General features: G+C 45.5%; 2 protein-coding genes across 2 annotated transcripts; both read left to right on the forward strand.

Annotated features, from left to right (window-relative positions):
- The first annotated feature begins 833 nt into the window (after window positions 1–833).
- Window positions 834–16,330, forward strand: LOC124127350 (2-aminoethylphosphonate--pyruvate transaminase-like). Its single transcript, XM_046490745.2, has 9 exons — window positions 834–979; window positions 5,614–5,761; window positions 6,663–6,800; window positions 7,091–7,191; window positions 8,730–8,970; window positions 10,848–11,012; window positions 11,405–11,564; window positions 13,237–13,397; window positions 13,975–16,330. Exons 2-9 carry the CDS (start codon window positions 5,635–5,637, stop codon window positions 14,124–14,126), a joined length of 1,245 nt encoding a protein of 414 aa, XP_046346701.2. The 5' UTR covers window positions 834–979; window positions 5,614–5,634; the 3' UTR covers window positions 14,127–16,330.
- Window positions 16,331–17,501: 1,171 nt separating this feature from the next.
- On the forward strand, window positions 17,502–27,304 carry LOC124127354. The gene is made up of 5 exons (XM_048384840.1): window positions 17,502–17,968; window positions 25,033–25,354; window positions 25,501–26,084; window positions 26,448–27,140; window positions 27,208–27,304. The coding sequence occupies exons 1-5, from the start codon at window positions 17,502–17,504 to the stop codon at window positions 27,302–27,304; spliced, it is 2,163 nt and encodes a 720-aa protein (XP_048240797.1).

The following is a 27,304-nucleotide window of genomic DNA, read 5'->3' on the forward strand; positions in this document are numbered from 1 at the left end:
CATGTCTTCTCTTCAGTACCTCACCTCACCCTTTCATGTCTTCTCTACACTCCCTCACCTCACCCTTTCATGTCTTCTCTTCACTACCTCACCCTTTCATGTCTTCTCTTCACCCTCACCTCACCCTTTTATGTCTTCTCTCCACCCCCTCACCTCACCCTTTCATGTCTTCTCTTCACTACCTCACCTCACCCTTTCATGTCTTCTCTTCACTACCTCACCCTTTCATGTCTTCTCTTCACTCCCTCACCTCACCCTTTCATGTCTTCTCTTCACTACCTCACCTCACCCTTTCATGTCTTCTCTCCACTCCCTCACCTCACCCTTTCATGTCTTCTCTTCACCCTCACCTCACCCTTTCATGTCTTCTCTTCACTACCTCACCTCACCCTTTCATGTCTTCTCTTCACTACCTCACCTCACCCTTTCATGTCTTGTCTTCACTACCTCACCTCACCCTTTCATGTCTTCTCTTCACTCCCTCACCCTTTCATGTCTTCTCTTCACTCTCACCTCACCCTTTCATATCTTCTCTTCACTGCCTCACCTCACCTGTCCTGCTCATCACACCCTCCCTCACCTCATCCCACCTTTTCAGGGCCTTCGCTTCCCCTCCCAGCCACCCCTAGCTGCCACCCCTGCCACTCCTCTCCTCTCCCCTCCCTACCCCTCCTTTAGACCTTAAATCATTAAATTTAGCGGGTCGGGTGGGAGCTGAATATTTCATTTCATACTCATTTCGAAATATTATGATTTTTAATTATCAATTAAAATTACACAGACACGGCGCAGGACTAGGAGATGGTCAAAGGGAGATAATTGCAAGTCTATGAAGAGTTATCCATAGTAAACGGGTATTTTGTTGAGTCAGCGGTGCTCACACGTGCAGGCAACAGCAGCTTTGCATGTGATCAAGCAGACGACGGGCACCAGTTCGGGCTAACGCTTGCCGGCAACGTAGAACGGGTTTCCGAGTAAGGTAGGGTCTGATTCTGATTTGTTTCACTCAATACGCTATGGGGACAGGCGGGCTGACTACGCCGTGATATGTCCATGTCAACTATTCTACACGTGGCTCGAACAATAGGACATATAAGCTTTATACCCCAGGTCATGTACCCAACGACGTGTCACAGCTCAATTTGAGGTTTGCCGAAGTTATCGGATCTACCGGTCGAAGGCGTGGCCTAGCTGAGAGCCGGGAGGGTGATCAACAGTGTTTCCGGAGATTAGAACGGTTGTTCTAGTCAGTACGAACCACCACACCCAACCCCACCCAGCCCACCCGACCCATCTTACTACGTTGTGGGGGGGGGGGGGGGGGGGGGGGGGGGGGGGGACGGGTGGCCCAGTCGTCTAAGGCGCCGCGATTCGCTGTGCAGAGTTGCGTCCCTTGGGCACGACAGAAACCTATGATTGTGGGTTGGAATCCTGGTTCGCCCCAATTATGTTTCTAGGTTTGTCAGCACCATCACTCCGGGCTTTCCTCCCACATTAAGCTGACACGCCGCGATATAACTGGAATACTGTTAAAAGCGGCGTAAAACCCAACTCACTCACTCACTACTACTTTGTGGCTGCATGGTTGGTTCTGAGCGCCACCCAGCAGGCACAACGTTTAAGTTGTCTGTGTTTAATCAACATCGGATGTCAACGTTGAAGGATTGTCGTGCTTCAAGGTTCAACAAGTAATAACATTGATCTCTGGATGGATTTGAAAGTTGTGATGATGTTGAATCGTCGACGTTGAATCAGTTATCATGATATAACATTTATACTAAGTTTTCCTATAATAATTAGATCCACATCAAGTGCTTTTATGAGTAATCATGGTGTAATATTTATACATCATTTCATATAATTAGTTTAGCAAGTAATACTCTTTTATGAGTTATCATGGTTTAATATTTATACATCATTTCATATAATTATATTTATCATATAATGGGAAGGTTTCTCGGCAAGATAAAGCCAACGGACAAAAACGATATCCGTTGGGGTCATATGCGGATAGAGATGCAAATATCAAAGGTCAAGCAGGGACTACTTTCACTGTTTATAAACAAACATGGCGTTGCCCACGTCATTCGGCGATCGAGTCAGAATTAACCATCTGGAATCTGGATAAACTACAGGGATAATTGCTATCATTATCAAAAGAACAGTCTAATATACTGAAAATCAGTTTCTAACTGTGACATAACTATGGCATTTTATATGTTTTGGCAACTTTGGAGATATAAATTTCGAAACAATTTTGCGAGGGCATGAGGCCTAGCCAAGCGGGATCAGTAGCCATATCTGTGCTTGTAGACCTCTGCGGCTCGAAACCTTCTCCACAAATTAAAATAGTTTGATTTGGCCGAAATATGTTTGAATTGTTACCTTGTTTCGTTTTGTCGCTGTGTGTACATCTGACTACACTTCTTAACGTTATGACGGGACAGACCGACTGTCAACAACGTCTGACTGTGGCCGTGACGTCTCATAGACTAGGGTTAGAGTAGCTTCCCTTTTGACAAAGGGCAGTTACTCTAGTGAACAGACCGATGGATTGCCGCGAAAGGCAATTAAAAACAATTGTTGTTTTGCGTATATGTTGCTTCGCCACTGTATAAGAAACAGATTTTAGTTGGAACTATATTGGCTACTGTCACTGTCCGACTGACACATCAATTACCCAGTGACGTAATAAATATTAATGCGCGCATTCCAGAAAAACTCGCAATGTTTCAGTAATGTTTGTGAGAGAGGGAAAGCGACTTTGAAGCACAGAATTACAGAATGACATTATATGATAAAGAGGTTATCACGCTTGTGTGTTTGGGGATGGTAAATATCCTGTATTAGGAATAAACACTATGTATCTAGCTCGCCAAGGCTCGCTAAATACAATGTTTGTTCCTAATGCAGGATATTTACCATCCCCAAACACACTCGCGTGATAACCTCTATGAAATGATGTATAAATATTACACCATGATAACTCATAATTTTTTAAGCACTTGATGTGGATCTAATTATTTTAGGAAAACTTAGTATAAATGTTATATCATGATACAACATCAGATATAAGTGTTGAATTTTGGTTGATTATTGGCTGAATAATGGTTGCATTGCTATATACAGCTGAGTAGCACTATATATTATAATCAGGTCAAAATTATGGACTCCATAGCTCTACTTTCTGGTCACTAGAGGTTGCTGACTGAGGTCCAGGGTCCATGGACTCCATAGCTCTACTTTCTGGTCACTAGAGGTTGCTGACTGGGGTCCAGGGTCCATGGACTCCATAGCTCTACTTTCTGGTCACTAGAGGTTGCTGACTGGGGTCCAGGGTCCATGGACTCCATAGCTCTACTTTCTGGTCACTAGAGGTTGCTGACTGAGGTCCAGGGTCCATGGACTCCATAGCTCTACTTTCTGGTCACTAGAGGTTGCTGACTGGGGTCCAGGGTCCATGGACTCCATAGCTCTACTTTCTGGTCACTAGAGGTTGCTGACTGGGGTCCAGGGTCCATGGACTCCATAGCTCTACTTTCTGGTCACTAGAGGTTGCTGACTGAGGTCCAGGGTCCATGGACTCCATAGCTCTACTTTCTGGTCACTAAAGGTTGCTGACTGAGGTCCAGGGTCCATGGACTCCATAGCTCTACTTTCTGGTCACTAGAGGTTGCTGACTGAGGTCCAGGGTCCATGGACTCCATAGCTCTACTTTCTGGTCACTAGAGGTTGCTGACTGAGGTCCAGGGTCCATGGACTCCATAGCTCTACTTTCTGGTCACTAGAGGTTGCTGACTGAGGTCCAGGGCCCATGGACTCCATAGCTCTACTTTCTGGTCACTAGAAGTTGCTGACTGAGGTCCAGGGTCCATGGACTCCATAGCTCTACTTTCTGGTCACTAGAGGTTGCTGACTGAGGTCCAGGGTCCATGGACTCCATAGCTCTACTTTCTGGTCACTAGAGGTTGCTGACTGAGGTCCAGGGTCCAGGGTTACAACCACAATAGTTTCAAGAAAATGATTACCTGAAAAAATAAAACACTCACCTGTGATTGGTTGTGCAACATGTCTTTTTTTCACTGTTTTTCAAGCAAACTCTTCCTTTGGAAGTTTGATACTTAGAGGTGATGGGATATACTGTAACGTCTTTGGGGATATATTTACAACAAATTAGGACAACCAAATTAAAGGTTTTTGCTGGTTTATGTGCATTCATTTTACACTTGTTAAACTTGTAGAAATGCTCCCCTCCTTTTCCATAAGGCTGTGTCAGTACCTATAGCTCTCTGCATTACTGCTCCCATGCGTGTATTGAGTCTATCTTCCAGCTGTTGCTTAATCAATACCATATGAGCAGTTATGTATATGGCATGATACACCAAAATTGTCTTTTGTGGTTTGTCACAAGACTTTATTTACTTCCAGTCATTCGTCATCCATCAGCTGTTTACCTAGCCTTGTAATTTATGAAGTGACTCCTGACACCCTGGCACTATAGATTTCACACCATTGCCCATATATCTGTAAATGAAGAAGCTACATGAAGATTATACGTTTCTAAATATCTAGCCTAGATAAAGGTAAATGTTTTGACAGATACAGACCATCAGATGCCCTTCAATAAAAAAGGTTGTACACTACTCTCAGATTTATTTGGGTCGTCTATTTTTGAGTCATAGGGGCTATTAGTAATAATTTACTATAATTATTAATTTACTTAGTAATAATTTAAGAGTTGAAAGCCTGGTGGCCTGGGTTGGAGCCATGTGTCACGTGAGTTTACCTGTCATGTCATTGCGCTCAGAACTCTGTAGCTTGTTATAGATAGGTGAGGTGAGATAAAATTGGGTTTAACGTCGCAACCAAGATTATTGCACTTATATAGCGACGTGCATGCACGTGTATGTGTTTGTTACTGCTTGTACTAGTCCGGACTGATGCCGATTTATAGTGCTAGCTCACTGAGATACCATGTCGCAGTTTAACATGAATACCCCACTCGCACACAGTATACTGACTCCGAGTCGACCAGTCCTTGTTTTAGCCTTTAATGCCGAGCGCCAGACAGGGTAACAACAAGTACCATCTTTTAGCGTCTTTTGGTATGACACGGCCGGGGATCGAACCCCAGACCTTCCGCTCTCCGGGCGGACGCTCTACCACTAGACCACGGAGGCGGTCATGTTATAGATAGGGATCTCGGAGTTACATTGAAGGACATCAACATCTGACATGCTGGCATTTGATTGTACTTCTTACATGAATCGAAGTGTCAGTTATGTATAGAATATGCAATCTACAGATCTTATTTTACAGATAAACATTTTTGTATCCCCCAGGCCTTTTAAAGAAAATAATTTGCGTCCTTTCTCAATTCTTCCAGAAAACACTGTTACTACTCAACAGAAGCAATGTTGAGGAATAATTTCCTAATGATGTCACTGTACCCTGACACCATGGCGTGTTGCTCATAATATCAGCCACTGGTTTGTCCGCCTGGACTTGATTATTTACAAAATATATTGATAGAACTGGAATTATTGCTGACTTGCATAAATAACAAATTATTATTAAAGGCAGTGCTTGATATGGTGACACATCATGTTTCAGTTGAACAACATCAGATAAAGCATGTCTCTCAGACTGTGTGTGAGATTAGCAAGGAGGTCAGTCCCTCTGCTTCGACCACAAGTTGGCATCAGCGAGGAGATGGGACGGTTATGTCGCAGCTTGAGTACATCCCATTCACATAAAGCAGGTGAGTACTGACAGGGCACAGTTATATCACAACTTGAGTACATCCCATTCACATAAAGCAGGTGAGTACTGACAAGGCACAGTTATATCACAACTTGAGTACATCCCATTCGCATAAAGCAGGTGAGTACTGACAGGGCACAGTTATATCACAACTTGAGTACATCCCATTCACATAAAGCAGGTGAGTACTGACAGGGCACAGTTATATCACAACTTGAGTACATCCCATTCAAATAAAGCAGGTGAGTACTGACTGGGGATGGGTAATGGAGGTTTAAAGTGTATCGCAATATTTTACGATGCTCAAGGCCGTATTGCGATACGTACCATGATATATTGCATAATTCTAAATTTAGAATTCAGAAGAAATTTGAAACAATGAATTGAAGTTCATAAATGGAACAAAACAAGATGCTGGTACAACATAATGTTTACTCATTCAATAAATAGGCACGGATGCACACTCCGGATGCATGCTTTGGGTAATTGGCAAGTGTACATAACATTGTAAGCAGGTGATTACTGACAGGGCACAGTTATATCACAACTTGAGTACGTCCCATTCACATAAAGCAGGTGAGTACTGAAGATATTTGTCATTAAACAATATATCACTTGACTAGACACGGGCCCGGGAAGTCCTGTGGGTACCCGGGTCCTACTCAGGACCCGCCCAATCAAGTACCATACTAAAACTATTAAAAAATACTTACAAACAACATTTTGAAAATATTGTTCCAATATGGTGACTGTAAATAAAAGCGATTATGGTAAGCAGATGCAAATGGCCTCTTTTGTCACAAAAGATTCAATGTAGTGATCTATCGCCAGTGAGTACTGACAGGGTTTAGTTATGTCACAACTTGTGTACATCCTTGGCAACTGAAAATTTGTTTCAGAGAAGAAGCTGTTCACACCTGGCCCGCTGGGCACGTCGCTGACGGTCAGACAGGCCATGCTGCAGGACTTGGGCTCTCGGGATGTCAACTTCATCAACGTCATCAAGAAGATCCGAGCAGACCTGCTCAACATAGCAGGTAAGGTGGCCATGATTTGACATTTAAGAATCATGTATTCATGACAGACTGTAACTTTCAATTGTTTGAAAATTGAGTCAAGTAAAACTTCAATTGGTCTTGTTAAGCCATGTAAGATCGGCTAAACATTGCCCACATAATATTATATACAATATTACGTGATGAATAAACACTCCTGTTGTAAAGAACATTACATGGTAGTTGCAGTAGTACCTTGCCCAAGATGTTACTGAGACACAAAGTTCCCTCTAATCCTGGTCCTCAGTATTGTATGCTGTATTTGTCTTCAGAGGTGTCTCCTTCAGAGTTCACGTCAGTCTTACTTCAGGGAAGTGGAACATTTGCTGTGGAGTCCATCTTCCAGACAACTGTCCCTCACACAGGGGCCAAGGTGAGATGATAGCTTCACTAGGGTGAGATGATAGCTTCTCTAGGGGACAGGTGAGATGATAGCTTCACCAAGGTGAGATGATAGCTTCACTAGGGTGAGATGATAGCTTCACTAGGGGCCAAGGTGAGATGATAGCATCACCAGGGTGAGATTATAGCTTCACTAGGGGCCAAGGTGAGATGACAGCTTCACCAGGGTGAGATGATAGCTTCGACTGGGTGAGATGATAGCTTCACTAGGGGACAGGTGAGATGATAGCTTCACTAGGGTGAGATGATAGCTTCACTAGGGGACAGGTGAGATGATAGCTTCGCCTGGGTGAGATGATAGCTTCACTAGGGGACAGGTGAGATGATAGCTTCACTAGGGGACAGGTGAGATGATAGCTTCACCTGGGTGAGATGATAGCTTCACCAGGGTGAGATGATAGCTTCACTAGGGGACAGGTGAGATGATAGCTTCACCAGGGTGAGATGATAGCTTCACCTGGGTGAGATGATAGCTTCACTAGGGGCCAAGGTGAGATGATAGCTTCACTAGGGGACAGGGTGAGATGATAGCTTCACTAGGGGCCAAGGTGAGATGATAGCTTCACTAGGGGACAGGGTGAGATGATAGCTTCACTAGGGGCCAAGGTGAGATGATAGCTTCACTAGGGGCCAAGGTGAGATGATAGCTTCACTAGGGGACAGGTGAGATGATAGCTTCACTAGGGGCCAAAGTGAGATGATAGCTTCACTAGGGGCCAAAGTGAGATGATAGCTTCACTAGGGGACAGGTGAGATGATAGCTTCACTAGGGGCCAAAGTGAGATGATAGCTTCACCAGGGTGAGATGATAGCTTCACTAGGGGCCAAGGTGAGATGATAGCTTCACCAGGGTGAGATGATAGCTTCACTAGGGGCCAAGGTGAGATGATAGCTTCACTAGGGGCCAAGGTGAGATGATAGCTTCACTAGGGGACAGGGTGAGATGATAGCTTCACTAGGGGCCAAGGTGAGATGATAGCTTCACTAGGGTCCAAGGTGAGATGATAGCTTCACTAGGGGCCAAGGTGAGATTATAGCTTCACTAGGGGACAGGTGAGATGATAGCTTCACTAGGGGACAGGTGAGATGATAGCTTCACTAGGGCCAGAGTGCTTCTGTGTTTGTTGTGTAGTTTTCTAGAAAGAACTCCAATCAATATATGGTTTGTCTGGCCCAGTCTCAGTTATTTAGGTGCTGCTATGATGTAGCAGTAATATTGCAGACGGGGCAGCCTATCAATTCTGAAGTCATGGTGACACAGTTTGCATTTAAGACACTACATCTTCACTATTGTTCGTTAAAATACTATGTACAAGGCAGAGATGTATTTGTTTGTTTGTGTAGCCTAGTAAGTTTATGGAACATGCAGGAATATAATTGTTTTTATGACACTAATGTTCATAATATCTGTATAAATTACCCACTTGTGTAACAATCTTCAAATAAGAGTTCCTTTGTTGGGATCACTTGTTGAGGGATGTGAGACCGTATCACTGTGTTTTGCCTCAGGTGCTGATCCTGGAGAATGGTGTGTATGGGCGGAGGATGAAGACAATCTGTGACACACTGGCCATCCCGGCTCACATGGAGAGCTTCCCTGAAGACAGCAGGGTGGACCTGGGCCGTGTAGAGAGTGTCCTAAAGGGAGACATCTCCTTTACTCATGTCGCAATTGTGCAGTGCGAAACAACCTCTGGACTCTTCAACGATGTAGAGAGTGTTGGGAAACTTGTGAAGAAATACGTTCCTTGTGAGTTTCAATAGAGTTTCCCAATTCCAAAATGTGACCAATTCAGAAAAAGTTTCCCACATTTCTAGCAAGTTTTGCTGCAGTCTGTAGGGAGTCCTTTCAGATGTAGGGAGTCCTTCCATATGTAGGAAGTCCTTCCAGATGTAGGAAGTCCTTCCAGATGTAGGAAGTCCTTCCAGATGTAGGGAGTCCTTCATTATGTAGGGAGTCCTTCCATATGTAGGAAGTCCTTCCATATGTAGGAAGTCCTTCCAGATGTAGGAAGTCCTTCCAGATGTAGGAAGTCCTTCCAGATGTAGGAAGTCTTTCCAGATGTAGGGAGTCCTTCAATATATAGGGAGTCCTTCCAGCTGTAGGAAGTCCTTCCATATGTAGGAAGTCCTTCCAGATGTAGGAAGTCCTTCCAGATATAGGAAGTCCTTCCAGATGTAAGGAGTCCTTCAATATGTAGGGAGTCCTTCCAGATGTAGGGAGTTCAGCCATATATAGGGAGTTCACCCATATTGTAGGGAGTCCATCCAGATGTAGGGAGTCCTTCCAGATGTAGGAAGTCCTTCCATATGTAGGAAGTCCTTTCAGATGTAGGAAGTCCTTCCAGATGTAGGGAGTCATTCAATATGTAGGAAGTCCTTCCATATATAGGGAGCCCATCCAGATGTTGGGTGTCCTTCCAGATGTAGGAAGTGCTTCCATATGTAGGAGGTCCTTCCAGATGTAGGGAGTCATTCAATATGTAGGAAGTCCTTCCATATATAGGGAGCCCATCCAGATGTTGGGTGTCCTTCCAGATGTAGGAAGTGCTTCCATATGTAGGAGGTCCTTCCAGATGTAGGGAGTCATTCAATATGTAGGAAATCCTTCCATATATAGGGAGTCCATCCAGATGTTGGTGTCCTTCCAGATGTAGGAAGTCCTTCCAGATGTAGGGAGTCCTTCCAGATGTAGGGAGTCCTTCCAGATGTAGGGTGTCCTTCCAGATATGGGAAGTCCTTCCAGATGTAGGGAGTCCTTCCAGATGTAGGAAGTCCTTCCAGATGTAGGAAGTCCTTCCAGATGTAGGGAGCCCTTCCAGATGTAGGAAGTCCTTCCAGATGAACGGAGTCCTTCCCGATGTAGGAAGTCCTTCCATATGTAGGAAGCCCTTCCAGATGTAGGGAGTACTTCTATATGTAGGGAGTTCACCCATATATAGGGTGAGGTGAGGTGAAATGGTGTTTAACGTCTGGTCCAAGATTATTGCACTTATATAGCGACGTGCATGCAAGTGTGTGTGTGTGGCTGCTTGTACTATTCCGGACTGGTATACCCCACTCAGACACAGTATACTGACTCCGAGCCGACCAGTCCTTGTTTTAGCCCCTTAATGCCGAGCGCCAGACAGTATGTAGGTAGGTAGGTATGTAGGTAGGTAGGTAGGTAGGTAGGTAGGTAGGGAGGTAGGGAGTCTGCCTGTATATTGAGAGTCCTCCTGTATGTAGGGAGTCTACCTGTATATTGAGTGTCCTGTATGTAGGGAGTCTGCCTGTATATTGAGAGTCCTCCTGTATGTAGGGAGTCTACCTGTATATTGAGTGTCCTGTATGTAGGGAGTCTGCCTGTATATTGAGAGTCCTCCTGTATGTAGGGAGTCTACCTGTATATTGAGTGTCCTGTATGTAGGGAGTCTGCCTGTATATTGAGAGTCCTCCTGTACGTAGGGAGTCTACCTGTATATTGAGTGTCCTGTATGTAGGGAGTCTGCCTGTATATTGAGAGTCCTCCTGTATAGAGAGAGTTATGTGTTGATGTTAAGCAACAAACACTGACACTGTCTCAGTGATAAATACATATCTTCAAAGAGGATCCCAGCACGACATACACTGAGAGATCTGTTCCAGCTTGCACCTACTTTGTGGATGCCATGAGCAGCTTTGGGGCAGTTCCAGTTGACTTCAGCACGGGCAACATTGATGTCTTGGTCAGCTCTGCCAACAAGTGTCTGCAGGGGGTCCCAGGTTTTGGGTTTGCAGTCATCAGGAAGGACACGCTCAGTCGGTGCAAGGGTAGGAGAGTCATTGCTTCACCTCCGGATATAACAATCAATTAGTAATATAATCAATTCTTAATTATGATAATTACACGAAACACGTGAGGGTTATGATCTCTTTATCATGTGATATCATTGTTAAGATAATAAAAGTTAGAGACACTAAAAATGATTTAAGAAACAGTGTCTGAATACAATTTATGAGTGAACTACCCCATTAATTAGGTATGCATTAGCAGGATATATATCCACTATGTCCTCTCTTACATCCTGAGTTGACTCATCTGGAACAAGACAAGATGGAGACTGAAACTTGTCATGGGAGTAGTCCACTATGTTTCAGACTCACAATGTTCTACCTCTTAACTTTCACTGACTTCAACTGTCCTGGACCTTGATTTGTTTCAGGCAACTCTCGGAGTCTGAGTCTGGACTTGTATGACCAGTGTGATGCTCTGGACAAGACCAGTCAGTTCCGGTTCACTCCGGCCACACACACAATGCTGGCGTTCAGTCAGGCCCTGGATGAGTTTCGGCAAGAAGGGGGAGTCCATGGCCGCAGACAGAGGTGAGTGTTACTTTGGCAACCTGGCAGTCCATGGTACCTCTGTTAATGTTATATTTCTTTTATTCATTAAGAATCTTGAGAGTCAAATTCATGGAGATTAGAATATCATGAATATCACAAGACTATTGACAACATCAGAATGCAATGGCAGGATTTGAAATAATAGTACCCATGTTGGTCATATTCTACATGAGGGTGTGGGCGGGAGGTAGTAGCAAGGTGTTCCATGTCTGTGTGGGCTGGAGGTAGTAGTGAGGTGTTCCATGTCTGTGTGGGCTGGAGGTAGTAGTGAGGTGTTCCATGTCTGTGAGGGCTGGAGGTAGTAGTGAGGTGTTCCATGTCTGTGAGGGCTGGAGGTAGTAGCGAGGTGTTCCATGTCTGTGAGGGCTGGAGGTAGTAGAGAGGTGTTCCATGTCTGTGAGGGCTGGAGGTAGTAGGGAGGTGTTCCATGTCTGTGAGTGCTGGAGGTAGTAGAGAGGTGTTCCATGTCTGTGAGGGCTGGAGGTAGTAGTGAGGTGTTCCATGTCTGTGAGGGCTGGAGGTAGTAGTGAGGTGTTCCATGTCTGTGTTGGCTGGAGGTAGTAGGGAGGTGTTCCATGTCTGTGTGAGCTGGAGGTAGTAGCGAGGTGTTCCATGTCTGTGAGTGCTGGAGGTAGTAGCGAGGTGTTCCATGTCTGTGAGGGCTGGAGGTAGTAGAGAGGTGTTCCATGTCTGTGAGGGCTGGAGGTAGTAGGGAAGTGTTCCATGTCTGTGAGGGCTGGAGGTAGTAGAGAGGTGTTCCATGTCTGTGTGGGCTGGAGGTAGTAGAGAGGTGTTCCATGTCTCTGAGGGCTGGAGGTAGTAGCGAGGTGTTCCATGTCTGTGAGTGCTGGAGGTAGTAGAGAGGTGTTCCATGTCTGTGAGTGCTGGAGGTAGTAGCGAAGTGTTCCATGTCTGTGAGGGCTGGAGGTAGTAGTGGTGTTCCATGTCTGTGTGGGCTGGAGGTAGTAGCGAGGTGTTCCATGTCTCTGAGGGCTGGAGGTAGTAGGGAGGTGTTCCATGTCTGTGAGTGCTGGAGGTAGTAGCGAGGTGTTCCATGTCTGTGAGGGCTGGAGGTAGTAGAGAGGTGTTCCATGTCTGTGAGTGCTGGAGGTAGTAGAGAGGTGTTCCATGTCTGTGAGTGCTGGAGGTAGTAGAGAGGTGTTCCATGTCTGTGAGGGCTGGAGGTAGTAGAGAGGTGTTCCATGTCTGTGTGTGCTGGAGGTAGTAGCGAGGTGTTCCATGTCTGTGAGTGCTGGAGGTAGTAGCGAGGTGTTCCATGTCTGTGAGGGCTGGAGGTAGTAGTGAGGTGTTCCATGTCTGTGAGGGCTGGAGGTAGTAGGGAGGTGTTCCATGTCTGTGAGTGCTGGAGGTAGTAGTGAGGTGTTCCATGTCTGTGAGGGCTGGAGGTAGTAGCGAGGTGTTCCATGTCTGTGAGGGCTGGAGGTAGTAGTGGTGTTCCATGTCTCTGAGTGCTGGAGGTAGTAGCGAGGTGTTCCATGTCTGTGAGGGCTGGAGGTAGTAGCGAGGTGTTCCATGTCTGTGAGGGCTGGAGGTAGTAGTGAGGTGTTCCATGTCTGTGAGGGCTGGAGGTAGTAGGAGGTACTGGTGAGGTTAGTGTTCCAGTCTTGTGAAAAAGACTATTCTGTTCCAGATACACAGAAAACTGCAGGGTCCTACGTGAAGGAATGACACGTCTTGGCTTCCGTCCATATTTGAAGGACGACGTTGCTGGCTACATTATCACTTCCTACTTCTACCCGCAACATCCCAACTTCTCCTTTCCAGAGTTCTACAGACGCCTAAATGACAAAGGTGGGTCTTGTCTAACCTTGACTTACACATCCCAAGGCCAGACCTTTATTTATCTCCTGGTTAACTTTTTTATGAAAAATCCTTTTGTAGGTTGACTTTTTGTGTGTAAATTTCAATATCTCAATATGTTTCCATGTGTGCGATGTTTGTTGTTATCTCCTCATTGATTGCAAGCTGCAGGGAGGTCGGGTGGGCTAGTGGTTAAAGCGTTCGATTGTCAAGCTGAAGACTAGGTTCAATTCCCGATATGGGTACAATGTGTGAAGCCAATTTCTGGTGTTCCCCCCCCCCCCCCCCCCCCTGTGATATTGCTGAAATATTTCTATAAACCCAACTCACTCACTTATTAGAATGTGCAGAATGGTGGTGCTGTGTGGTGTTGTGGTTACTTGTAAGTTTGTAGTCCGTCAAATAATATGTTGTGATTTTCTGATTAAGTTTACATTTACATTTTAAATTCTTGTCAGACCTTGCTTCCCTGTTTCTGGTCTCTGGGAAAATGTAGGGTGTGTTTACTTGAATGAATGATGTTTTCAGGATTGTTAACAATACAAAATGTGTATGTTTTGACTTCCAGATGATGTGATTTACCCAGGCAAGTTGCTCAAAGCAGACTGTTTTCGTATTGGAACAATCGGGCATTTGTTTCCAGAAGATGTTGAACGACTGTTGAGGAATATAGAAGTTGTATGTAGGGATATGGGCATGCAAGTCCCCCTGGAGAACTAGACGTTGCGATGACAACCATCTACTGGCACCAAGGGGAAATGTCTGCATGTAGATGACACTTTCTGTGGGCATTATGTATTTGTATGTCTTTGTGCCAACTATTGTCATTCTGTTATTACAGAGATATTTCTGTGCCTCTTTGTACCTAGAATTGTCCATCAGTTCTATAAGGGTGCATGCGTGTCTTTGTACCAAGTTGTATTCATGGCTCACTTGTGTATATATCAACTTGTTCTTGTTTCTATATGGCTGAAAAATGCCAATGTGATGTTAAGTATTAACTCACTCACTCACTCTCTCACCCAAAATTGGTAAGGCTATTAATATGATCACAGGGGTGGAGGGGTAGCCATACATGTGGGCTTCAATTGGGTGTTCACTTGGATGTTTTCAGGGTGTACAACTTTGTAAATTGTAGCTTATTGCCATTGAACATGTTTGTTGAATCAACCAGTGGCACACTGATGCTGTCTCCTCTGTGGCCTGGTAGAGGTGGCACTATGTCCAAGCCAAACCTGGTAGAGGTGGCTCTATGTCCCAGCCGAACCTGGTAGAGGTGGCTCTATGTCCCAGCCAAACCTGGAAGACAAGGCTCTATGTTCCAGTCAAACCTGGTAGAGGTGGCTCTATGTCCCAGCCAAACCTGGAAGACAAGGCTCTATGTCCCAGCCAAACCTGGTAGAGGTGGCTCTATGTCCCAGTCAAACCTGGTAGAGGTGGCTCTAGGTCCCAGCCAAACCTGGTAGAGGTGGCTCTATGTCCCAGCCCAACCTGGTAGAGGTGGCTCTATGTCCCAGCCAAACCTGGTAGAGGTGGCTCTATGTCCCAGCCAAACCTGGTAGAGATGGCTCTATGTCCCAGCCAAACCTGGTAGAGATGGCTCTATGTCCCAGCCAAACCTGGTAGACAAGGCTCTATGTCCCAGCCAAACCTGGTAGAGATGGCTCTATGTCCCAGCCAAACCTGGTAGAGGTGGCTCTATGTCCCAGCCAAACCTGGTAGAGATGGCTCTATGTCCCAGCCAAACCTGGTAGAGGTGGCTCTATGTCCCAGCCAAACCTGGTAGACAAGGCTCTATGTCCCAGCCAAACCTGGTAGAGGTGGCTCTATGTCCCAGCCAAACCTGGTAGACAAGGCTCTATGTCCCAGCCAAACCTGGTAGACAAGGCTCTATGTCCCAGCCAAACCTGGTAGACAAGGCTCTATGTCCCAGCCAAACCTGGTAGACAAGGCTCTATCTCCCAGCCAAACCTGGTAGACAAGGCTCTATGTCCCAGCCAAACCTGGTAGACAAGGCTCTATCTCCCAGCCAAACCTGGTAGACAAGGCTCTATGTCCCAGCCAAACCTGGTAGACAAGGCTCTATGTTCAAGGCAAGCTTTACTACAAGTATTCAGTACTTGTCTATCAATCTTTCTGTAAAATGGTTTAATGTTAGATGAGGGCAAAGATTAAACCGGAACATCAGTTACCAGCATGTCTGTTACATGATATGTTGTTTTCCTAAGAAGCAAGACACAATTTGTTTCTATGGTAACTGACGAGTTTGCCATATGCAAATCCCCTTCAGGGAAGGATGAGTCAGGGAACTATACTTTCTGCCATGTGAAGGCAAATAGATTGCATCAGTTTAAAAGGTGGTCGGCAGTTTTATTTTATGGGTTGCCCACTTGGAGATTATGGTTGTGGTATGGAGCATGTGGACGACACAGGATTTCACCTGGTTGATTGTGTGAGTGTGTTCACTGATGATGTGGATGACACAGGATTTCACCTGGTTGATTGTGTGAGTGTGGTCACTGTTGATGTGGACGACACAGGATTTCACCTGGTTGATTGTGTGTGAGTGTGTTCACTGATGATGTGGACGACACAGGATTTCACCTGGTTGATTGTGTGTGAGTGTATGTTGATGATATGGATCGCTGCTCATGCTGTCAACCACTGGGTTGCTTTGCCCAGACGCAAATATTGTTGTAATACAACATCCAGTATGGAGTTTTAAGGAATCATGTCATAATTTTCAGTTCTTCATGAAGCAAAGATCATGTTGTTTTTTCCATTATTGTATAATCAGTCTTTATTTCTTTGAAATAAATATTCATGTTTGCATTATATGATTGTTATACAGAATCATATTTTCTACAAATTTAATGTCATTGAATATTAATGATTTATTAAATATTTACAACTTTTTCCTACAAGACTAGTGTTTGTTGTAGTTTAGCGGTTGCCATCCTAGGGGCCCTCTAACCCGCGTCATCATTTTCAGGTGCCACAGACATTGGTCATCACCCTCAGGGCACTCAGACATGGGTCATCACCCTCAGGGCACTCAGACATGGGTCATTACCCTTAGGGCACTCAGACATGGGTCATCACCCTCAGGGCACTCAGACATGGGTCATCATCCTCAGGGATCTTAACATTGGTCTTCACCCTCAGGGCACTCAGACATGGGTCATTACCCTCAGGGCACTCAGACATGGGTCATCACCCTCAGGGATCTTAACATTGGTCTTCACCCTCAGGGCACTCAGACATGGGTCATTACCCTTAGGGCACTCAGACATGGGTCATCACCCTCAGGGCACTCAGACATGGGTCATTACCCTCAGGGCACTCAGACATGGGTCATTACCCTTAGGGATCTTAACATTGGTCTTCACCCTCAGGGCACTCAGACATGGGTCATTACCCTCAGGGCACTCAGACATGGGTCATCACCCTCAGGGCACTCAGACATGGGTCATTACCCTTAGGGATCTTAACATTGGTCTTCACCCTCAGGGCACTCAGACATGGGTCATTACCCTTAGGGCACTCAGACATGGCTCATCACCCTCAGGGCACTCAGACATTGGTCATCACCCTCAGGGCACTCAGACATGGGTCATTACCCTAAGGGATCTTAACATTGGTCTTCACCCTCAGGGCACTCAGACATGGGTCATTACCCACAGGGCACCCATACATGGGTCATTACCCTCAGGGATCTTAACATGGGTCTTCACCCTCAGGGCACTCAGACATGGGTCATCACCCTCAGGGCACCCAGGCATCGGTCATTCCCTCAGAGCTCTCAACATGAGTCTTCACCCTCAGGGCACTCCAGATGGGTCATCAAACCTCAGGGCACTCAGACATGGGTCTTCACCCCCAGGGCACTCCAGATGGGTCATCAACCTCAGGGCACTCAGACATGAGTCATCACCCTCAGGGCACTCAACATAGGTCAGCACTCTCTGGGCACCCAGACATGGGCCATCACCTGCAGGGCCCCCAGACATTTATTATCACTCTCAAGGCACCTAGATATGGGTCATCACCCTCAGGCCATTTAGACATGGGTCATCAACCTAAGGGCACTCAGACATGGGTCATCACCCTCAGGCCATTCAGACATGGGTCATCACCCTAAGGGCACTCAGACATGGGTCATCACCCTCAGGGCTCTCAGACATGGGTCATCACCCTCAGGTCATTCAGACATGGGTCATCAACCCAGGGCACTCAGACATGGGTCATCATCCTCAGGTCACTCAGACATGGGTCATCATCCCAGGGCACAGACATGGGTCATCATCCTCAGGGCACCCTCAAACATGGGACATAACCCTCAGGGCACCCAGACATGGGACCAAACCCTCAGGGCACCCAGACATGGGACACCCCCCTCAGACATGGGACATCACCCTCAGGGCATTCAGACAGTCAGCAATCTCAGGGCATTCAGACAGTCGGCACCCTCAGGTCATTCAGACTTGGGACACACCCCCGGACATTCAGACAGCATCCTCAGGACATTCAACATTGGTCATCACCCTCTGGGCATTCAGACAGTCAGCACCCCACATTGCCCTGCTAACTAGCCACAGTTCACCTATCCACATCTGATGTGGTCCGTGACACTTCCAACATGAAGGGGTGGTTCTCTCCCCTCATACACTTCAAATCGAGGTCTAGACATGGCCACCATATTGAAAAGTCCTTTTGGTTCATTACTGAGCTGTAGTGAATAAGTTAGATGTTTAGGCCGCTCTGCACAGTCTTTCAGTGGTATCACACCTTGTCACTGAAACTTTTAGGAAAACCCGATCTGATGCAGGTCTCCAACATTTACTACTTTGGTGAAACCCACCATCATTCTGCCACGTCAGCGAAATCCGACGCCCAAGACGCACATCTTCCCGAGGCAAAGGCGTTAACTGACTGTAAAAGTCCAGTTTCCACGCTTGCCGAACTAGGCTAGAATTTCCAGGCTCGATCGTAGCGCCACCAGTGGCTAACACGAGTTATGTCCCTTCTAAGTCCTTCCTATTGGCCAATCAGATTCAATCTCTCATATCACTTGCATTTGCTTTAAAAAAAGGCGACGCCCTGTCAAGCCGGTTTGATCCATAATCAAGATCTATATTGTAAACGGGTCTTATCCCGCTAAGTGCCGAAACATTACTTGAGCACCTTGATTAAAAACATGAAAAGATTTACAAAATATCTGTCGACGCCCAGATGACGGTACACATGCTTTGCAAATGCTGCAGTCGACTGAAACCTGCACTTGAAATCCATGACGGATGTATAGTTCGTAACTCGATTTTGATTGGACTAAGCATAGACTCATTAGTCCAGCCAAAATGTAACTCCGAAATTCCAGCCTTGTTCGGCTGACTTTATAGTAGACGTTTATAGTCGGTTAACACCCCTGCCTCGGGAACATCTAGACGCATGGACTGAACATTTATGTATGCATTTGTCATTTGGTGTATGTGCAGTAGGGTGTCATCATCGCGAGGCAAGAGAGTTAACAGACTTTAAAAGTCCAGTTTCCACCCTTGCCGAACTAGGCTGGAATTCCTGGGCTCGATCGTAGCGCCACCAATGGCTGTTACGAGTTAAGTCCCTTCTATGCCTCTCCTATGGACCAATCAGATTCCACCTCTCGTATCGCTTGCATTTGCTTCAAACAAAATGGCGGCGCCCCGTCAAGACGATCTGACCGACAATCAAAATCTACATTGTGAGAAAACAGGTCTTACATCGCCAAATACAACACGTGAGCACCTTGATTAAAAACTTAAAAAGATTTGGAAAATATCTGTTGACAACGAGTTGGCGGTTCACATGCTGTGCAAATCCTGCAATCGACCGAAATCTGCATGACAGTTTACGAACCGGATTTCGATTTCAGTGCGCGATTTTTATTGGACTATGCAGAGACTCGTTAGTCCAGCCAAAATTTAACTCCATAATACCAGCCTAGTTCGGCAATGGTGGAAACTGGACTTTTATAGTCAGTTAACTCCCTTGCCTCGGGAAGATGTAGGGCGATGAATATGTATGGTGTGACATCATCGTGGGTTGTTACTCTCACAGCAGCCGTCATTTGCCGTGTTTCACAGTTTGAAGTGTCATGTGAAACTGCAGTGTACGAAGCGTATACCTTTGATAGATGAATTCCTCGAATCAATCCAGCCAATCAATAGCCATTCTATAATTGTTGCCATTTAATAAATGCCTAAAACTTGTTCAGATGATCTCAGAATGTATGCTGCTAAGCTACTGTTGTGCAACGTAATGGTTAGAAAACGTTAAACTGACTGGATAACAACTTCTGGTGAATTTTATATTTGGACGTTTGGATGTAGATTCTAAGAGTCTATTACACCGTTATCAAGCTTCCACTCCACTCCACTCCACTCCAGCTTGATAACGAAACGTCGCTATATGCAATAAACCAGAAGTTGTTATCCAGAAAGCTGTACACTTTCTTACTTACACACCAACTTCTAGATTGCCAGTCAAACAGTTCATCTAACTACTTAAATTTACCGCCTTGTAGATTCACCAGGCTCTGGTTTTAGGAAACAATACAACCACGTAAGCTAAGTATGCACAATGGGCCTGATCCATCTAAGTTCAGTAATACACGAATCGACCCGTGAAGATCCGGGTCTTCAACAGCCCATGTTTGTGAGAGACGACTAACGGGATCGGGTGGTCAGGCTCGCTGACTTGGTTGATGCATGTCATTGCATCCCATCGATGCCCATGATGGCAATCACTGGATTGTCTGGTCCAGATTCGAATATTATTCGATTATATTATAGCTTGAATATTGTTGAGTGTAGAGTAAAACAACAAACTAAACAAATATACACGGATCCTATGTGAATCTTTACTTGTGAATGTTCATTCTGATCGTGTTTGAGTCCTTGTTTCACAGTCCATAGTGTTGATTTACATTACTTCACGCGAAGGTCATGTAAGTGAGCTACAGAACATATATATATGTCTCGGGTTGTCTCCGCGTCGTCAACAGTTGAATCTTCAGGGAACTCTTTATTCAACGTACTAGTAAACTTATCTCGATATAAACGATATATCTAAGTTTGCGTTACATTAGCGGTGTTTATAGCAAGCTCGTTGACAAAGTGATGACAGGAGTGACGTGCGCACTCTGCAATAATACGGATGGGACAATGACTGGCTGGAGTGATTGTGGAGCACGCACCTGCACTGATGGCCCCGCCGACCTGCCTGTCAGTGATGGTGCTCGGCTGACATTGTTATAACAACAGGACGTCGTATGGTGTGCTGGTGGTGTTGGGTGTACAACTGACGCCGCCATGCTGGTGGAGAGAACCACTTGTCCCCCCTGGCCAGAATGCCAGACCAATTCTCACAACACCAGGTAGGGCAGCTTACTCTAATTACATGTCGACCTTGATGTGATGGTCAGTGTTGTGTGTCTCCTACATGTTAACCATGTTGCCATGGTATCTCTGGCATATAAACTGTCCAATTGATATGAAACGGTCGCGAAAATATAATCTCGAATATCATACAAAAGTCCGAGGAAAATGACCGTGACGGCACCATGAAGCCAGTCCAGGCTCTTGCATGCCTCCCACAGCCGTCGTACCTCCACCACAATTCATGTACTATGTTCAATAACTGACCTCTATACGCATGTGATAAAAGTCCCGTGTTCAGGCACTGACCTCTATACGCATGAGATAAAAGCCCCGAGTTCATGCACTGACCTCTATACACATGGAATAAAAGTCCCGTGTTCAAGCACTGACCTCTATACGCATGAGATAAAAGCCCCGAGTTCATGCACTGACCTCTATATACATGGAATAAAAGTCCCGTGTTCATGCACTGACCTCTATACGCATGAGATAAAAGTCCCGTGTTCATGCACTGACCTCTATACGCATGAGATAAAAGCCCCGAGTTCATGCACTGACCTCTATACGCATGTGATAAAAGTCCCGTGTTCATGCACTGACCTCTATACGCATGTGATAAAAGTCCCGTGTTCATGCACTGACCTCTATACGCATGAGATAAAAGTCCCGTGTTCAAGCACTGACCTCTATACACATGGAATAAAAGCCCCGAGTTCATGCACTGACCTCTAAACACATGAGACAAAAGTCCCCGTGTTCAAGCACTGACCTCTATACGCATGTGATAAAAGTCTCCGTGTTCAAGCACTGACCTCTAAACACATGTGATAAAAGCCCCGTGTTCAAGCACTGACCTCTAAACACATGTGATAAAAGTCCCCGTGTTTATGCACTGACCTCTATACGCATGAGATAAAAGCCCCGTGTTCAAGCACTGACCTCTAAACACATGTGATAAAAGCCCCGTGTTCAAGCACTGACCTCTAAACACATGTGATAAAAGTCCCCGTGTTTATGCACTGACCTCTATACGCATGAGATAAAAGCCCCGTGTTCAAGCACTGACCTCTATACAAATGAGATAAAAATCCTGTGTTCATGCGCTGACCTCTATACAAATGAGATAAAAGTCCCGTGTTCATGCGCTGACCTCTATACAAATGAGATAAAAGCCCCGTGTTTATGCACTGACCTCTATACAAATGAGATAAAAGTCCCGTGTTCAAGCACTGACCTCTATACAAATGAGATAAAAGTCCCGTGTTCAAGCACTGACCTCTATACAAATGAGATAAAAGTCCCGTGTTCATGCACTGACCTCTATACACATGAGATAAAAGCACGGTTCCTCAAAGTGACCGTTCCTGGTGCCTTGAATCTTCTTTTGTCAATTATCACACATACAAAGTGCAGCTTTCTAAGTCTTGTGGTACTTGAGAATAAGTGTTCGAATATTGTTCAAATATTTGAATTTTCAAATATTATTAAGAAAAACATACTATAAAAGCCTCGACTGTTGAACAAAACATGTCTCCATGAGAAAAAATATCAGTCCTCAGTCCAGCAGTTTCGGAAGAGCTGAGGTTTAGAGTGCCACAGATGAATTTTGAGAGGATATTTAAGAACCTCTTGTGAAGACGGGGCGGGAACAATGTCAAGTTTCAGTTCACCCCGGCGGTGTCGGAGAACACAATGTTCAGGAAGGACGACGCAAGACTGACCCTGGACAAACAGGACAGGACATTAGCTCACTTTACTTTCAGTCAGGTGAGCTAATAATTAGGACTAGGAAAATGTAAACCATGGATGCAAGTCTGAATGTGTTGGGTCAGAAATCACATCAACTTCCACAATACGTCCTGACTTTATACCGGTAGTGTTATTGTGCAACACGTGACCCGATCATGACCATCAAACTCCAGTCTCCCCTGTCACAACAGACCCTCAGTAAATTATACGTGCAGTTAGACTAACACTTAGTCAGTGACAACATGTCTCTAAAATAATATACTGAACAACAAAAGTTCCTGTAACATTGACTGTTTGCAACAGATAAAAGACTCCTGTAAGTGTTCAAATGGTTTAATTTGCCATACTGACTTCAGAAAATGCGTGATTTCATAAAATAAACATGAACATGCCAAAATATCAATTTACAAATCAATAGCATGTGTGTCCACCCCTGGTTGCGATGCAAGCAGCACATCTTCGTCTCATGGAATGGACCAGGCGTCGCAAAAAGTTCTGTGGGATATCGGTCCATATCTGCTGGAGCATGTTTAGAAGTTCCTGGAGTGTCTGTGGAACACGTGGTTGACGTCGAAGGCGCCGATCCATCTCATCCAACCAATGCTCGATTGGTGAGAGATCAAGGGAGCGAGCCGGCCAGGGGATGACATTCACGTTGTTTTGTTGAAGAAAAGTCGAGCAATATGAGGCCGGGCGTTGTCATGTTGAAAGGTTATGCATGGGCCATGACGACGCAAAAACGGTAGAACAACAGGGCCGATGATCTCGTCGCGTTGGCGCTGTCCATTGAGATTTCCCTCTACCGCTATCAAAAGGGTCCCCTGTCTTGCTGTAATCCCACCCCATACCATAACGCTGCCGCCCCCGAACCGATCTTCTTCCATGACACAGTGATTGATGTAACGTTCACCTCGACGTCGGTACACTCGAATCCGTCCATCGCTGTGGCCGAGGTGAAAACGGGACTCGTCAGTGAATAGAACTTGTCCCCACTGCATGGCCGTCCAGCGTAGACGCTGTCTGCACCACTGTAAACGTGCTTGGCGGTGGTTTCTTGTCAAAATGGGACGTCTGGCGGGTCTTCTGGCGACAATCCCTGCACATCTGAGGAGACGACGTACGGTTTGTGAAGATATTCGTCGAAGGCCAGTGATGCTTCTTGCGGTCACTGTTGGTGGCTGGAATCGATTTCGTAGGTTGTTCGAATCCAGTTGTCTTGTCGATTATTGGTTACGCGTGGCCTGCCACTCCGAGGATGGTCTCTGACTGCATTCGTATAGTGCCAACGTTGCCATAAACACCAAATGGTGTTTCTGTGGACGTTAAATAGTCTTGCAACATCACGTTGACTCGATCCTGCTTCAAGCATACCAATGGCTTGCGGACGCTCATTTTCGGACAGGCGTGGCATTTCGTAATGTTAAATTATTGCGTAATTTTGTTGTTTTTCTGAGTGGTGGTTGTCGGCACGATGCTAAACAATGCATATGGAACCCGTTAACGCACATGTTTTTATACCCATTCTTGGGTAGTGAAATGCATGGGGCTTGCATAAAAGTCAATTTTGCATGGAATGCATGCTTTTCTGTAGCAGTTGCGTTTTTGTGACTTGATTCCACGACAATACAATACTACAGTACTACAATATTGAAAACCAAACTACACTAAAATACACTAAAATATTGATGTCACAGGAACTTTTGTTGTTGAGTATATAACAAATTCTTTTCGGAAGAACTTTTCCTCTTCTGCAATGTGGAATTAAGCAAACTAGACTTGCCTAGGCTTTTAGTAAAAAGAAATACCTAAAAAATAAAATATAAATTCCAAAGTCAGGACTAACGTGCAGTAAGAGCGTCTTGAAATGGGATTCGTGGTTAAATTATGTGGCCTCCATCCATAAAACGGTTTTCTAGCTCTTCTATTAGCGGAAGTCTATATATTGGGGTTACGCCAGTCCTATTTACTATTGTATGCATATGTTGTGGCGTGGTCGTTGTAGTGCTAATGCACAAGTCATCAATCAATGTCTTATCTGAGGTTGACCCTGTTATTTACAGGGCCCAGCTGCAGGTGGGAATGTGGCACTTTACACGGGCAATAACGCAAGTAACTATGACAACAATGTAATACAATAATAAACTCTGCATCGTATAGTTCAGTGTTACTGTTACTGTACAACAGTCTTCTCCGACACCCGGTACCGTAAGTCACCGTGACCCCCAGCGACGTGGTCAAGCCGTGGTTACTGGTGGCGGACAGCCCGTGTTTTAAACTGAAGATAATATTGTTATGCCAAAATATGTTTGACAAATTTGTATTGATCAATAACTTTGTATTGATGACTCACTTGTGTATATATCAACTTGTTCGCGTCGCTATATGGCTGAAATAATGCCGATGCGACGTTAAATTTGAACACACTCACTCACTCCAACACCCGGTGCCCTGTGTTTCAGGCTGCTCCTCCCACCGACGTACGGCAGTCTTTGTGTGTTTGCCACGTGCATCAACCCCGTCCTCGGCCCTCTCGCCCTCGGGGCCAACCACCGGGCTCTCCGTCTCACACGGCATGGGCACTACACAGTGGCCAACTACTACTACTTCGCCGCCATCTTCTTCAGCGTTGCAGCCTGTGTGAGCACTGTGTGTGTCTTGATCCTGCTGACAGTGGAGCTGTCCATCAGGCGGAGTCAGGAGGCACGTAGACACCGGGAGCCCGACGAGCAGACCAAACGCTGCATGCAGTACCTGCACGTACTGGACCCGAGCAGAGCTGTCGTAAGCATAGGCGAAGACGTGTGCAAAGACATCAGCCGTTTCTCTGCACGGGAAGTGAAGAAGGCGCTCACGGAATTGGCGGTTAAAAGGAAAAAAGCCGGCATGAAAATGAAAACTGAGCAGACATCTTTGAACTCTACTGATGAAGACAACTGAAAGGCCGAGGGTCGTCAACCTTGCGAAGCATTACTTCTGTGGAAACACACACCGGACGTAGCATTACTTCTGTGGAAACACACATCAGACGTAGCATTACTTCTGTGGAAACACACACCAGACGTAGCATTACTTCTGTGGAAACACACACCAGACGTAGCATTACTTCTGTGGAAACACACACCAGACGTAGCATTACTTCCGTGGAAACACACACCAGACGTAGCATTACTTCTGTGGAAACACACACCAGACGTAGCATTACTTCTGTGGAAACACACACCAGACGCAGCATTACTTCTGTAGGAACACACACCAGACGTAGCATTACTTCTGTAGGAACACACACCAGACGTAGCATTACTTCTGTAGGAACACACACCAGACGTAGCATTACTTCTGTAGGAACAAACACCAGACGTTGCTTTACTTCTGTAGGAACACACATCAGACGTAGCATTACTTCTGTAGGAACAAACACCAGACGTAGCATTACTTCTGAAGGAACACACACCAGACGTAGCATTACTTCTGTGGAAACACACACCAGACGCAGCATTACTTCTGTAGGAACATACATCAGACATAGCATTACTTCTGTAGGAACAAACACCAGACGTAGCATTACTTCTGAAGGAACACACACCAGACGTAGCATTACTTCTGAAGGAACACACACCAGACGTAGCATTACTTCTGAAGGAACACACACCAGACGTAGCATTACTTCTGTAGGAACACACATCAGACGTAGCTTTACTTCTGTAGGAACACACACCAGACGTAGCATTACTTCTGTAGGAACACACACCAGACGTAGCATTACTTCTGTAGGAACACACACCAGACGTAGCATTACTTCTGTAGGAACACATGCCAGACGTTGCTTTACTTCTGTAGGAACACACATCAGACGTAGAAATCCTTCGTTAGGAACACACACCAGACGTAGCATTACTTCTGTAGGAACACACACCAGACGTAGCATTAGTTCTGTAGGAACACACACCAGACGTTGCTTTACTTCTGTAGGAACACACACCAGACGTAGCATTACTTCTGTAGGAACACACACCAGACGTAGCATTACTTCTGTAGGAACACACACCAGACGTAGCATTACTTCTGTAGGAACACACACCAGACGTAGCATTACTTCTGTGGAAACACACACCAGACGCAGCATTACTTCTGTAGGAACACACACCAGACATAGCATTACTTCTGTAGGAACACACACCAGACGTAGCATTACTTCTGTGGAAACACACAGCAGACGTAGCATTACCTCTGTGGACACACACACCAGACGTAGCATTACTTCTGTAGGAACACACACCAGACGTTGCTTTACTTCTGTAGGAACACACATCAGACGTAGCATTACTTCTGTTGGAACACACACCAGACGCAGCATTACTTCTGTAGGAACACACATCAGACGTAGCATTACTTCTGTTGGAACACACACCAGACGTAGCATTACTTCGTTAGGAACACACACCAGACGTAGCATTGCTTCTGTAGGAACACACACCAGACGTAGCATTACTTCTGTAGGAACACACACCAGACGTAGCATTACTTCTGTAGGAACACACATCAGACGTGGCATTACTTCTGTAGGAACATACACCAGATGTAGCATTACTTCTGTAGGAACACACACCAGACGTAGCATTTGTTTTTGTAGGAACACACACCAGACGTAGCATTACTTCTGTAGGAACACACACCAGACGTAGCATTACTTCTGTAGGAACACACACCAGACGTAGCATTACTTCTGTATGA

This window comes from Haliotis rufescens, unplaced genomic scaffold (genome assembly GCF_023055435.1).
Source record: "Haliotis rufescens isolate VD_foot unplaced genomic scaffold, xgHalRufe1.0.p SCAF_51, whole genome shotgun sequence".
Classification (NCBI taxonomy): domain Eukaryota; kingdom Metazoa; phylum Mollusca; class Gastropoda; order Lepetellida; family Haliotidae; genus Haliotis; species Haliotis rufescens.

Excerpts from the sequence above, each read along its gene's own strand:
- LOC124127354 (XM_048384840.1), top strand. The coding sequence starts at position 17,502 with ATGGGTCATCACCCTCAGGCCATTCAGACATGGGTCATCACCCTAAGG. Across the intron at positions 17,969-25,032 it reads ACCCTCTGGGCATTCAGACA|GCTGCTCCTCCCACCGACGT; the intron begins GTCAGCACCCCA and ends CCTGTGTTTCAG. Across the intron at positions 26,085-26,447 it reads AGCATTACTTCTGTAGGAAC|ACACACCAGACGTAGCATTA; the intron begins ATACATCAGACA and ends TTCGTTAGGAAC.
- LOC124127350 (XM_046490745.2), top strand. The coding sequence starts at position 5,635 with ATGTCTCTCAGACTGTGTGTGAGATTAGCAAGGAGGTCAGTCCCTCTG. Across the intron at positions 5,762-6,662 it reads ATCCCATTCACATAAAGCAG|AGAAGAAGCTGTTCACACCT; the intron begins GTGAGTACTGAC and ends AATTTGTTTCAG. Across the intron at positions 11,565-13,236 it reads GTCCATGGCCGCAGACAGAG|ATACACAGAAAACTGCAGGG; the intron begins GTGAGTGTTACT and ends ATTCTGTTCCAG.